Source organism: Olea europaea, chromosome 13 (genome assembly GCF_002742605.1).
Source record: "Olea europaea var. sylvestris chromosome 13, O_europaea_v1, whole genome shotgun sequence".
In the NCBI taxonomy this organism is placed as follows: domain Eukaryota; kingdom Viridiplantae; phylum Streptophyta; class Magnoliopsida; order Lamiales; family Oleaceae; genus Olea; species Olea europaea.
Window position 1 is genome coordinate 19,997,841 of NC_036249.1, and position 13,022 is coordinate 20,010,862.

The window sequence follows — 13,022 nt, forward strand, 5'->3', positions numbered from 1 at the left end:
TACATTTTTCATAGGATCTCCTCTGACTTGTGGCTCGACCCGAGAAAAGTCGAAGCTAACTCTCTTTGTGGCTGAAAGCCACTGAGCCATCAGGCAGGCCCGTGCCATGTGCCATTTCGGCCCGAGCCGGCTAATTAAATAAAAAAATGAAAGCAAAAAAATTTATAAACATGCTAGGCAACTTTATAGCTACTTGTTGAACCGCTGGTTAAGGCAACTATGTAACTGCGTGTTGAGGTACCAAAACTACTGCCCTAAGGCAGCTGTTAACAAACAGCTAAATAGTTGCCTTAAACCAGCAGCTATGAAAAATGTTCAGTCCGGCTCGGCTCGACTCCAACTGAAAGCTCGGATTGAGCCTTAATTTTTTGGCTGAGCAAAAGCTTGGCTCAGCTCGAGCCCCAAAAAAACTCACATCATTTTACTCGAGTCAATCCGGAACCTCGATTTTTGCTCGTGAGTCGGCTCGACTCGACTGGTTGGCATGCCTAATTTTAGATGGTAGCAAGTCATTTGACTATGTTATTCAATTAAAATTTAGATGATCATTAGTATGTATGATAATGAAATTATAATTATATAGTTCAATATTTAAAGAGTGTCAATTAGCATCAAGGGTGTTAAATTTTAGATGGTAGCAAGCCATTTGACTACGTTATTCAATTAAAATTTAGATGATCATTAGTATGTAGGACAATGAATTACAATTTAGTTCAATATTTAAAGAGTGTCAATTAGCACCAAGGGTGTTACGACAAGTCTAAGGCAGCACATACTGGATAAATTTAATGTCCCTTATTTTCATCTTTTAGAGCCTGTTTGAGCCACATTATAATGAAAATGAGAATGAGAAATAGAGTCGTTATGGGCCCCACACCAGAGATAGAAATTCAAAAATGATGGCTTGATGTGATGGATAACGGTCATATTTTTTATTTTAATGAAGTAAAAATGTGGCTCAAACAGGGGCTTAATTTAAGCCCCTGTTTGATGCCCATTACATAAAAATGAAAATAAGGGGAATAATATTTTTTAGAAAAATGAGTGGTCGAAAAAGAAGGAAAAGTTTTCGATGTACGTGTAATATTATTTTATGGAAGATTGTGTGGTTGAAAATAGGATAGATAAAAATGGAATGTAATGTATTTTAATTTAATGGGGATCAAACAGGGGCTTAATATCACCTAAATTAGTATCAGTATGTCAATGAGCTCGCAGAGATCATAAAAATTGACGAAGAGCATAAATAGGGAGGGTAAATTGGCTCGTTGACTTGGGCCAAGCCATGAAGCCGACTCGAGGTTCCATTCCATGGAGACCCATCTTGAGGTGTTGCTTCGAGCCCAAAACCCGTGTGGCTCGCAGGTCGATTCGAATCAGCACATAGCTGCCTTTTAAAAGTAGCAGGATGCTTTGCCATAATTTAGTTTAGGAAACAGTCGGCTGCCTTTTACATAGGCAGCAGCTGCTTATGTGGAAAAAAAAAATCTAGCTAACACGGATTGGCCAGACTTGGCTCATAAGGCCCCAGGCTCGAGTTTAGGCTCGAGTTTAAGCTCGCGAGCAAGCCCGAATCGTGGACACCCCCTATTCATGGAAATTGACGAAAATTCTGTATTTAACTTATTTAGGTTGATTACATCTATCATATTTAGATTGATACCATAGTTGTATAAAGTAATATTCTTCCTATATAATGTATCCCTCATGTAAAGATCATTCAATCAAAAGTATATCATGGTATCAAAACCTACCTCGTACACTTTATATTGAATCCTCGATTATTCTTTGGGCATAACTTAACCTTCTGTGGGTTTCTTGTGGTGGTTTACATTGACAGAATTTTTGTCAACGTGTTACTCTTGTGGTGGTCCTCGATTAATAGAATTTTGGTCAACGTGTGACTCTTCAATGCGTTGAATATGATGCAGTTCCTACCATCCCAAACCTATTCTGGTAACTTGCTTGCTTACGATGCAAGCTTTTATGGAGTTGAAAAGGGATTCTTTTGGCAGTCCAACATTGCAGTTGTTGAATGAATTTAATTGCATTTTATAGGGATTATTGAGTTGGGCCTTTGAGGTCTTTTGTACATTAGTCAACAAATTGATACTTATTGATCATCCAACATCAATTTGAGGGAATGTCAACGAGATCAACAAAAATCATGAAGATTGATGAAGATCACAAGGATTGATGAAAATTACAAAGATTAACGAATATTATGAATTAAACATAATTATGTATATAGTTGTATTTATCATGTTTAAATTAATTACGTCTACCATATTTAGATTTATACCGTAGTTGTATAAAGTAATAATCTTCCTATAAAATGCAAGGAATCCTTCAAGCAAAGATCATTAAATCAAAACTTTATCATGGTGTGCCAAGTTCATTGACGTAGTGCACCAATTGTCAAATAGACCGACCAATCATCTAAATCCTAGATATTACTTAGCCATTATATTAAAGTATATCATAACTTTATTAGTACGAGATTTTTCCCGAACAAAATCATGTTAAATAAATTGATTTTAATGTAAAGTGAAGCATAAAAGGGAAAAATCTATAACTGCAATACTTTAAATATATAATTTCACATCTGACAAAATTATAAAAATATTTCAAAAATAAGGTGATAAATTAAAATAATATATTATGTATATTTATAAGATATTATTATGTATGAAAATTAGGAAACCCAATTCCATCGGAATCTCTCCCTACACAAATACCCCAACCACCATACTCTTCCAATTCGACAGATATCTCTTGACACTTTCCCAATCAACCATACTAATTCATTCTCCACTATGTGTTATATACACATATATGATATTTTTTGTGTGTGTACATACATTGACACAGCCATGTGTTCATGAAATATTTCTTTCGACTTAAAATTAGCGCAAGCGTACGGTTCGTTAATAAGTAATAAAGTAGAATATTAAGCTCCGAGTATCATCCCACAAAGATCGAGTAGTTCAATTTTATCTATCTTAGCCCTAATCGAAACAAATTTGTCAAAATAGGAATTTATTCTTTAAGAAACCCTAATTTAATAAAACCCTAATTGATGAAAACCCTATTTTCTCTAAATGATTTGATTATGCAAGTTATATGTTTAAGTGAAATTAATTGCAAAATGATGATTGGAGTGCAAAATTGATTGTATTCAATAAAATTAGAAAACACTATGATCACGAATTCCTATGTAACAATCTTTTGAACCCCTAATCTCACAATATGACAACACAATTTGATTATTGATGACTTAATGCTCCTAAGTCTATCCAACACACTCTCTCGAGCAATATTGAACCTATTCTTATCCATCACCAGATATTTAAATGACAGATGCATATACATAAGAATGCATGGGGTTTTATGAGTAATTAAAGAATCACGCAAGGCATAGAGGTATATTTCTATCCTCTATCAGACCCTACGATGATCTATACCTTGTCAAATCTATTTCCCTTCTCTCGAATGTAAGAAGTAAATCACTACACATCACACAGTCGTGTGCACTCAATCATGGATGAAATAAAAGTATATAGATCATTCAATAAGTCAAATATGCGTTTAATTTATCAAATGGCAAAATTAAAATCTAAAAATCATATTACATAGTTCATCGATCTCTTAGCATGAGAAAACTTAGCCTAACATTGAAAATCTAATAGAATACATGAATTCTTGAAAATAAAACATTACTAGATATTGAGATTTGATGAAATATTGATGTTCTTCACGAAATCTCTTGTTGATCTCCCTCAATTTTGTCTCCAAGAAGTGTTTTGTTCTTCTCCAATGCGTTCTAGCCCTAATTTTGACGAGTCTAGGTTTTTATATCACGTCCAGATCATGTTCCAATAAAATTATAACATATAACGAAAATTGCGGAATCAACTCTTTGATTTGGCCTATGCGGCCACATAGGTATATCCTATGCGACCGCATAGGGTAAAAAAATGTTGCGTTTTACTTTCGGTTGGCTCCTATGCAATCGCATAGGGGCCTCATTTTTCCACAAGTTGATTTTAGTCCTTGAACTTCATTTTTCACATTCTTGGCCTCGTTTCTTCCTTCTTTTCGTTCCTTCTATCAATGTTAACCTCCAACTGGTACTTGGATCGATTGAATCTTTGATTGCTCCTTTGGTTCATCTTTTGGATATTTGCATGTTGTTCCCTGAACTTTTATTTTGATTCGTTTGGGTCCTTTTTGCTTCTTTTTCTTGTGAATTCCACCATGTCTATCACTATACCCTACAATCAAAGAATTAAACGAATTTAAGCCACAATTCAAATACTTTTATTGTGATTTAGTCATGTTTGTGCATTAAATAAGTGCATTACCACGCACTTATCAAATCCCCCAAACTTGAACTGTTGTTTGTTCTCAAACAAAATAGTGACTTAATTCTAAAACAAACATGGCTTGATAACCTGTCGTATCTTAGGATTGAACTAAGTATTTTGCTTCAAGAAAATTGATTAATGCATGAATGAAATCAACTTTTATCTGTTAAATGCATACTTGACGTGTGTGTAAGAAGTCATTCCAACGTATCAAGCTCATGATTGGTTAAATCCCGACTCCAAAATGGTGAAAAATATCCTTACTTCACTTGAGAGATACACAACCTCTAAACTTATTCTTTTCACTCAATTATCCTGGGATTGTGTTTTAAAGTTAAAAGTTTAGGTGATTGTAGTCCTTACCCTCTCTTTGTTTGGATAGATCCCACCATCATAGGTTCGCATGTCAACAAGTGAAGGCTCTCTTAGATTTGATTGCTTTAACACTCAAGATTAAATTAAGTTACTTGACTCGCCTTGAAGGTGTGATTTTTATCAATCGAATATCCATGGGCTTCATTCATACTATCGTACTTTGTATTTTAAATTTTTTTATGTCATCTTCTCATTTACTTTCTATATAACCCCTGTAGCGAGCTTTAGGCCAATGTCTCCCAAACCAGTTGCTTTAAGGTACCAGGTTTCAAACCCTTGTAGGCTTATTTACTCGAGTTATAAAGGCTCGATCAGATGACTTTTTATTAAACTCTTTTCTTCTTGCTTTCTATATGACCCCTGTAGCGAGTTTCGGGCCGGTGATTCCCAAATCAGTTGGCTTTAGGGCACCAGATTTCGAGATATCCTTAAAGGCTTACTTGCTCAAGTCATAAAGGCTTTGAAATGTGTCATATTTTCATAACCTAGATTTATGCCCCTTTATTATTTTTCTAGACATTTGGTATCTATAATCAACCCCCAATTTAAGACTTTCTCCTAGTTTCATCTCACTTGTCTAGGCAATTCATGCACGGAGCCCCCACTTATCTCAATGTTCCCCTATGATTGTTAAACCGTCTCCAAACTATTCATTAAAGCACTTTGGTTTATGGGTCTACATTCATTTATGGTTTAATCTAATCGAGGTTTTCTGGTTTCTCCTGCTTTATTCAAACCCAATCACTCACCTAACATGTATAACATGAGTGGCGTGCATATAAAATGTCAAGTACTACATCAGAAGTATCAGTTAATCAAATTCTGCACCATATTCAGCTCCTAACACATAATTTTTCCAACAATCACATCATCGCCGACAAGGCTATTAAACCTATGCAAGCATGCAATGAACTTAATACAGTATATTGATCCAATAATCACTCATCAAGCACACAATATGCAACCAGTAATAAAAAATTGATGGACTATGATCGTTTCAAAAAGGATTACATTACATGCAATTAATTTAGTTTCCAAAACGTGTTACCGCTCAAAATATGCTACCACCCCCAAACTTATACAGTACATTGTCTTCAATCTGAGAAATAAAGTTTCAAAAAGGCATAATTTGAAGGACAAGTGCAAATTAGAAATAGCAAAATGAGTTAAATAAAACTCCCTTGATCACTGTGGTGGTGGTGACTGATAACTGGGTACTACGGTGTCGTCGCCCGGTGGATGTGGGAAATGAGCTAAGATCTGTCTCTGACTGCTGGATCTGCTCTACTTGCATGGCTCTAATCATGCTACTCTGTGCTCTAACTTCACCTTCCATGCCATGCATTCGGTCCCAAGTATCATTAACTCTTATCAGTATTCCATCCACTCTATCCACATATATACTTAGCTGCTCGTTAATAATTCCATCTCTCTCCTAGTTGATCGGGCCTCCTGATATGCAGACTGCGCCATAGTTTGAATGGTACTGATATCACGTTGGGTTGTTTACATATTGGTTGTCAAAGCCGTCGATGTCTGTTGTAAACTCTGTATGTCGCGGTTGATCCACGTGGTGTCGGCGAATATCTGACATAGTAACTGTGTATCGACCTCAACCTGTGGTGGTGGTGCCTATGGCATCTCCTGATCTGTAGGGGCCTAGCCCTGCTCTGCTTGGCGCCTGCGGCGCTCATTCTCTTCCTTTTCTCTGTGCTTGACCTTAGCTCTGTCTTGAGCTTCCAACGTACTGCGCTTTATAAGAGCGCTGAATTTAGCAGGCATCCCCTGGTGTAATATTGATTTTCGCAGCCCTGCATATGCCAGTGATGAGGCTAGTAAAGATCATAGAGCCGTACCTGTCTCCCAGAGTTCCCACATAATGTATCTGATCATAGCATAGAGTTGCAAGGTCAATTTTATTTCCTTGAACCAAGTGATAAATGAATTCGGCTGTGGCATCTATAAATGTGGTCCTGTGCAAGGTTGGCTTGATGTTATGGCACATAAATAGCCACAAGATGGCTATCAAACGTGTCAGCTCAATCCGGTGCCATTCAGTGGTGGGAGTGGCCATTAATTCTCCCGTCCCAATAAAATTTCTGCAACTTCATTCCAGTTAAATACGGTCGGGACGAGGGATATGTTGTCTCAAGTCAGCTGATAATAGTCGTGTATAACCTCTGGCGTAAACATTATCCACTTTCCCCTCACCCATGTCTGATGCAAGTGTTCAGACCCTGGTGTGTCAATCTCAGTATTGAAGTTTGCATAGAATTTGCCCACCAAGGTTTCATATGTAGGGTGTGGACGGTCAACTATCCTTTCCCAACTACAATTGTCAACCAAAGTACACAATTCATAGCTCGAGAAATCCTCTAACTTAACTAGCCATTCTTGAGTCAGTGCTTATCGACTTACAATGTTTTCATACCATGCTATAGCGTCAGAATTCAACAACCTCTGTACGTCTCCTTCGAACTCTCGGTTGCATGTCGTTCTTAATGATGAGCCGACTTTTTCTTTTCCCTTGGAGGTTCGTTTTGGAGGCATCCTGCAAAGTTGCAAAATAACATTTATTAAGCTTTTTGTTGAAACACGATAAATGGAATGAGATCAGTAAGGCACGTATTTCACAAATCCCTCAAACTTGCTTCAACATGCACGTATAACACATGGTGTGCAATATTCAAAACATGATATTCAATATAGTAGAATTATTGCGCCAATAGGAAAAACTGACAAAAATTAGGCCCAAACATGCACATTATGAAAATTTGACCCATGATCGAGTGCGCACTTTCAACCCTGGGCATCATCGAGAAATATTGAAATTTTCCCGAGCAATCTCTGGGCATATGGAAATATTCTAGCACATACTCAAATTTCAAGTTGATTGGATTTCGTTAGGTGCGTCAAATTATGTGCCAAAGTGGATGAAGTAAGGTGCCATGACCTAGCCATGTGCCTATGTGTTGCAAAACAGATATGGATGTTTTCTATAGTCTTTCACATCACCCAAGTGCTACTTATATCGATTGTAATGCACGACAAAAATAGAGTGCACAAAATTCCCTAGAACTCGTCACTTAGGCAATATGTTGAACATCTTGTGTGCATAATGAAATTCTCTTAACTTTGTCTGTTGATACTCTATTATGTAGCTCCCATATTCACATATCAATCACAAACATAACATAGCACTTAATCTTCACCAATTACTAAAAAATTAAGACAAGCCAAATCCCCAAATTTGAAATTTGTAAAGTAGGGTGTAAAGCACTTACCTTGAAATGTTGTATAGAAATGAAAGATTGGAAGTCTCTACTCACTTCATTGTTTGATAAAGATTTGTGTGTAATTTTTGTGGTTCTTTCGTGTGTTGACAGTTTGGGAGAGATGTGGGTATGTGTCTTGTTTGTGTGTGTTGGGAGAAAGAGATGAATGAAGGGGAAATGGGTATTGAATGGCCAAGTTACGAGTTAAAAACTAGTAATTGGCTAAACCATGCGGCATGGTTTAGCAAGTGCCCTTTGTTTTTTTTCAGTAAGTGTCCATACGGTCGCATGGACACTTTATCTATGTGACCGCATATACAATTTTTTTTTTTACATTAAATAAAATAAAACAAAACAAAACAAGTAAAGTAAAAAAAATTTTGATTTCCCCCCAACAACACGACCTTGACCTAAACTTTGGTTTTCAATTAGTATCCTGACCTGAACTTTCAACGCCCCAAACTTTTCAAAGTCAGATTTTTAAACATCTTGGTACATGTGTGGGGTTTAACTTAGTGCCAAAACCACTTTAAAGTCTCAATCACACATTGGCCTTGTAAATTTTTGAAAATGACCATTTGTCTTGAAATGTGTGAATTATACCCCAATCACCCAAAACCACTTCAAGCTTATCGAACATGTGCTCCATGCTTAGGAATTCGTGTGAATGATGCTTAGACTCTATTGACATGCGTGGACAATCAATGACCTAACTAAAAATGCAAAACGTAAAATTGAGTATTCCTAATCTAATGCAAACGAAGATAAAATAAATCAAAGGATACAATGGGTTGCCTCCAACCCAGCGCTAGTTGATAGTCAATAGCTCGAATTTTTCACTTCTGCTTCAATTGGGCATTTCGAGTTGAACGGTGAACTTTTGCTTGGAGAATTCCCTGCCCCAGTAGTGTTCCAACCTTTGCCCATTAACTGTGAATGTTTCTTTTATTTCATGGCTGACCTGTATAGCTCCATATGGCAGAACTTTAGTGACAGTGTAAGGGCTTGACCACTTTGATCTTAATTTTCTAGGGAAAAGCTTGAACCTCGTGTTATATAAGAGGACTTTCTACCCTACTTCAAACTCTTGCCTCTGAATATATAAATCATGCCACTTTTTGGTGTGTTCTTTGATACGCTTCGAGTTTTCATATGCTTCCATTCTGAATTCATCCAATTCATTGAGTTGTAATAAACACTTTTCACCGATGGCCTTCAAATCCATATTTAACTGTTTCATAACCCAGCATGCCCGGTGGGAGGTGGCACATTTTTCTAAAAACTATGCGAAATGGTGACATGCCTATCCATGTTTTGAATGTTGTCCTATACGTCCACAATGCGTTGTCCAACTTTTTGGACCAGTCCTTTCGGGAGGAATTCACTGTAACTTCTAATATTCTCTTCAGCTGCTGATTGGACGCTTCGACTCGCTCACATGTTTGTGGATGATATGGGGATTGCCTGCGGTGTGCCGTATTTGGTAAAGATGTATTTCTGCAAGAACCTAATTACCACTTTCGCGTCGTTCGTTGGAAATGCAATTGCTTCCACCCATTTTTACACATAATCAACTGCTACCAGAATTTACTAATTTGAAAACGATGGGGAAAACGGTTACATAAAGTTGATTCTCCATACGTCAAATATCTCGACTTCCAATATGCTGTTTGGTGGCATCTCATTTCTTCTTGCGATGTTCCCTATGTGTTGATATCTGTCACACCTCTTAACAAACTCAAAGGTGTCTCTGAATAATGTAGGCCAATAAAACCCTGATTGTAAGATCTTTGTGGTAGTTTTTGAAGCTCCCAGGTGCCCCGCATAGGTAGATGAATGACAATGCTCAAGAATTTCAGGTACTTCATCTTTAGGTATACACTTTCTCATAATTTGACCAGCCCCTTGCCTATAGAGGATAGGATCATCCCAAAAATAATATTTCAGTTCGACAAAGAATTCTTCTTCTGGTGACTCGAGTAATCTGGCGGTGGGATTGACTTAGCTAGATAGTTGACGTATCTGCATACCATGGGGCTTCTTCTGCAGTGAACGTATGCTCATCTGGAAAAATTTCGTTGATATACGTTGACACTTCTGGTTCTTCATGTTCTAATCTCGATGGGTGATCTGCTACTACATTTTCACTGTCTTTCTTTTCCCTAATTTCAAAGTTGAATTTTTGCAGCTGTAATACCCAATGGATCAAACTTGGCTTAGCATCCTTCTTTGTCATTAGATACTTCAATGCAGCGTGATCTGTATAGATTATGACCTTAGACCCCACGAGATATGATCTGATTTTGTCAAAGGCATATACCACCACCAAGAGCTCCTTCTCAGTGGTTGTGTAGTTGATCTGGGCATCATTCAATGTTGGGCTTGCGTAATAGATTACATGGAAGATCTTGTTCTTTCACTATCCCAGTACAGGCAGTACTGCACCTACTACATGATCACTGGCATCACACATTAACTCAAAAGGTAATTCCCAATCAGGTGCTACAATTACTAGTGCTAACGTGAGTTTCTCTTTCAAAGTGTTGAAAGCTGTCAAACATTCCTCATTAAATTCAAAGGGCACATCTTTCACTAACAGGTTGCAGAGGGGCTTGGTGATTTTTGAAAAATCTTTTATGAATCTCCTATAGAATCTTGCATGTCCCAAGAAGTTGCGAACCCTTTTAACTGATGTTGGTGGCGATAGCTTCTCAATAACCTGAATCTTTGTTTTGTCCACCTCAATCCCTTTGGCTGAGACCCGATGTCCAAGTACAATTCCTTCCTACACTATGAAGTGACATTTCTCCTAGTTCAATACTAAATTGGTTTCTCTGCATCTTTGTAATACCAAATTCAAGTGTTCCAAACACTCATCAAACGAAGACTCGAACCAAGAAGTCATCCATAAATATCTCTACCATGTATGAGAAAATAGCCACCATACATCGCTGAAATGTGGCAGGGGCATTGCAAAGGCCGAAAGGCATCCTGTGGTATGCGAAAGTACCATAAGGGCAAGTGAATGTTGTTTTCTTTTGATCATCTGGTGCCACTGGTATCTGATTATAACCTGAATACCCATCGAGGAAGCATTAATGTGAGTGGCCTGCCAATCTCTCCAGCATTTGGTCTATAAATGGAAGGGGAAAGTGATCTTTTTTTGTTGCTGCATTAAGTTTGGAGTAATCAATGCAAACCCTCCATCCAGTCACTGTTCTGGTCGGTATCAACTCACTCGTCTAATTTGGCACTAATGTTATTCCACCTTTCTTTGAGACCACCTGAACTAGGCTTGTCAATGCACTGTCTGATATTGGATAGATGATTCCAGTATCTAGAAGTTTGAGTACCTCTACTCTAGCCACATTCTTCATATTTGGGTTCAACCTTCGCTTACTCTCTATGGTTGGCTGAAATTTCTCTTCCACGAGAATCTTATGCATGCACAGTGAAGGGTTGTTCCCTTTGATATCTGCTATGGTCTATCTAATTGCTGTCTTATTCTCCTTGAGTACTCTAAGCAGTTTCTCCTCTTCCACTTTGCTGACTGTGTTAGAGATGATAACTGAAAGTGTACACGACTTCTCCAAGTATGCATATCTGAGATGAGGCGGTAGCTGCTTGAGTTCTAATTTTGGCGACTGTGAATGGATGGTAGTGGTTTCATGGGTCCTGTTCCAAGCTCCTCAAAATGCCTTCTGCGTGTATAAGGTGGGTTAGTATCCAAAAATCTTGCACAAGTTTTCATCTCCACTGAATCGGGCTGCATTGACTGCGAATGTGCAATACAAGCTTCATATGCATCTGATGGGTTGTGTAGCAAAAATGAGTCTTAGACCACCTTGTCAATCACGTCGATCTAGAAACAGCTATCTGTCTCTGTAGGTAGTTTCATTGCCTTGAAGACATTAAATGAGATCTGCTCTTCTCCCAGTCTCAAAATCAACTGCCCGTTGTGAAAGTCGATTAAGGCTCTTCCTGTTGACAAAAATAGTCTGCCCAGTATCAATTGAATGTCCTTGTCCTCTTCCATGTCCAACATTAGGAAATTTGTAGGGAATATGAATTTTTCAACCTTGATAAGCATGTCCTCTATTATACCCCTGGGATGTGTCAATGACCGATCCGCCAGTTGCAGTGTCACTGTAGTCACCTTAGCCTTTCTCAAGCCAAGTTTCCTGAAAACAGATAAAGACATTAAGTTAATACTTGCACCAAGATCACACAAAACTTTATCAAAATAGATTTCACCAATCGTGCAAGGAACAATAAAACTCCCTGGATCTTTCAATTTTGGTAGGAGCTTTTTCTGAATTCTGGTGCTGCATTCCTCTATTAGCATTACTGTCTCGTGATCCCATAGCTTGTGTTTATTTGATAGTATGTCCTTCAGGGACTTTGCATAGCTAGGCATCTGGAACAGTGCATCGACGAGTGGGATGTTGATGTGGAGTTTCTTGAAAACTTCAAGAAATTTCTTGTATTGTTGCTCCAACTTCTGTTTCTTTAGCCTCTGTGGAAAAGGTATGGGAGGCTCATGAGGGTTAACAGTTGTTTTACCCTGTGTTTTACCTAGTTTTTCAGCTGGGGTGGATTCCTCTATCTGCTCATCATGCTCTATAGGTTCCTCTATCGCTGGAGATTTTGTTTCTTGATTTATACTCGACCTTTTTACATGGATTCCCGACAGTTGCTTACCACTTCGAGTTCTAATTGCCTTAGCATGCTCCTCCGAGTTTATTTTCGTATTACTCGGTAAGTTACCTAGTGTTCTGCCAGTCAAAGCAATTGCCATTTGTCCCATTTGACTCTCTAAATTTTTAATTGTTGCATTCTAGTCTTAAAATGTGGCCTCGATTTTCCTCATGAATTGATTGTTAGCTTCCATGTACTGATTAGTCTTTTCCATGAATTTACTAAACATATCTTCCAATTGAGACTTTTTCTCTAGCTACTGATACTGACCCTGTGGCTTATTCTTGTTTTGATTGCTCCAAGAGAA

General features: G+C 37.8%; 1 protein-coding gene across 1 annotated transcript; it reads right to left on the bottom strand.

Moving 5' to 3' along the window:
- Nucleotides 1–11,648: 11,648 nt before the first annotated feature.
- LOC111408526 lies at nucleotides 11,649–12,815 on the bottom strand. Its single transcript, XM_023038273.1, has 3 exons — nucleotides 12,486–12,815; nucleotides 11,888–12,434; nucleotides 11,649–11,824 (listed from the first exon to the last, which is right to left on the bottom strand). Exons 1-3 carry the CDS (start codon nucleotides 12,813–12,815, stop codon nucleotides 11,649–11,651), a joined length of 1,053 nt encoding a protein of 350 aa, XP_022894041.1.
- Nucleotides 12,816–13,022: the final 207 nt, after the last annotated feature.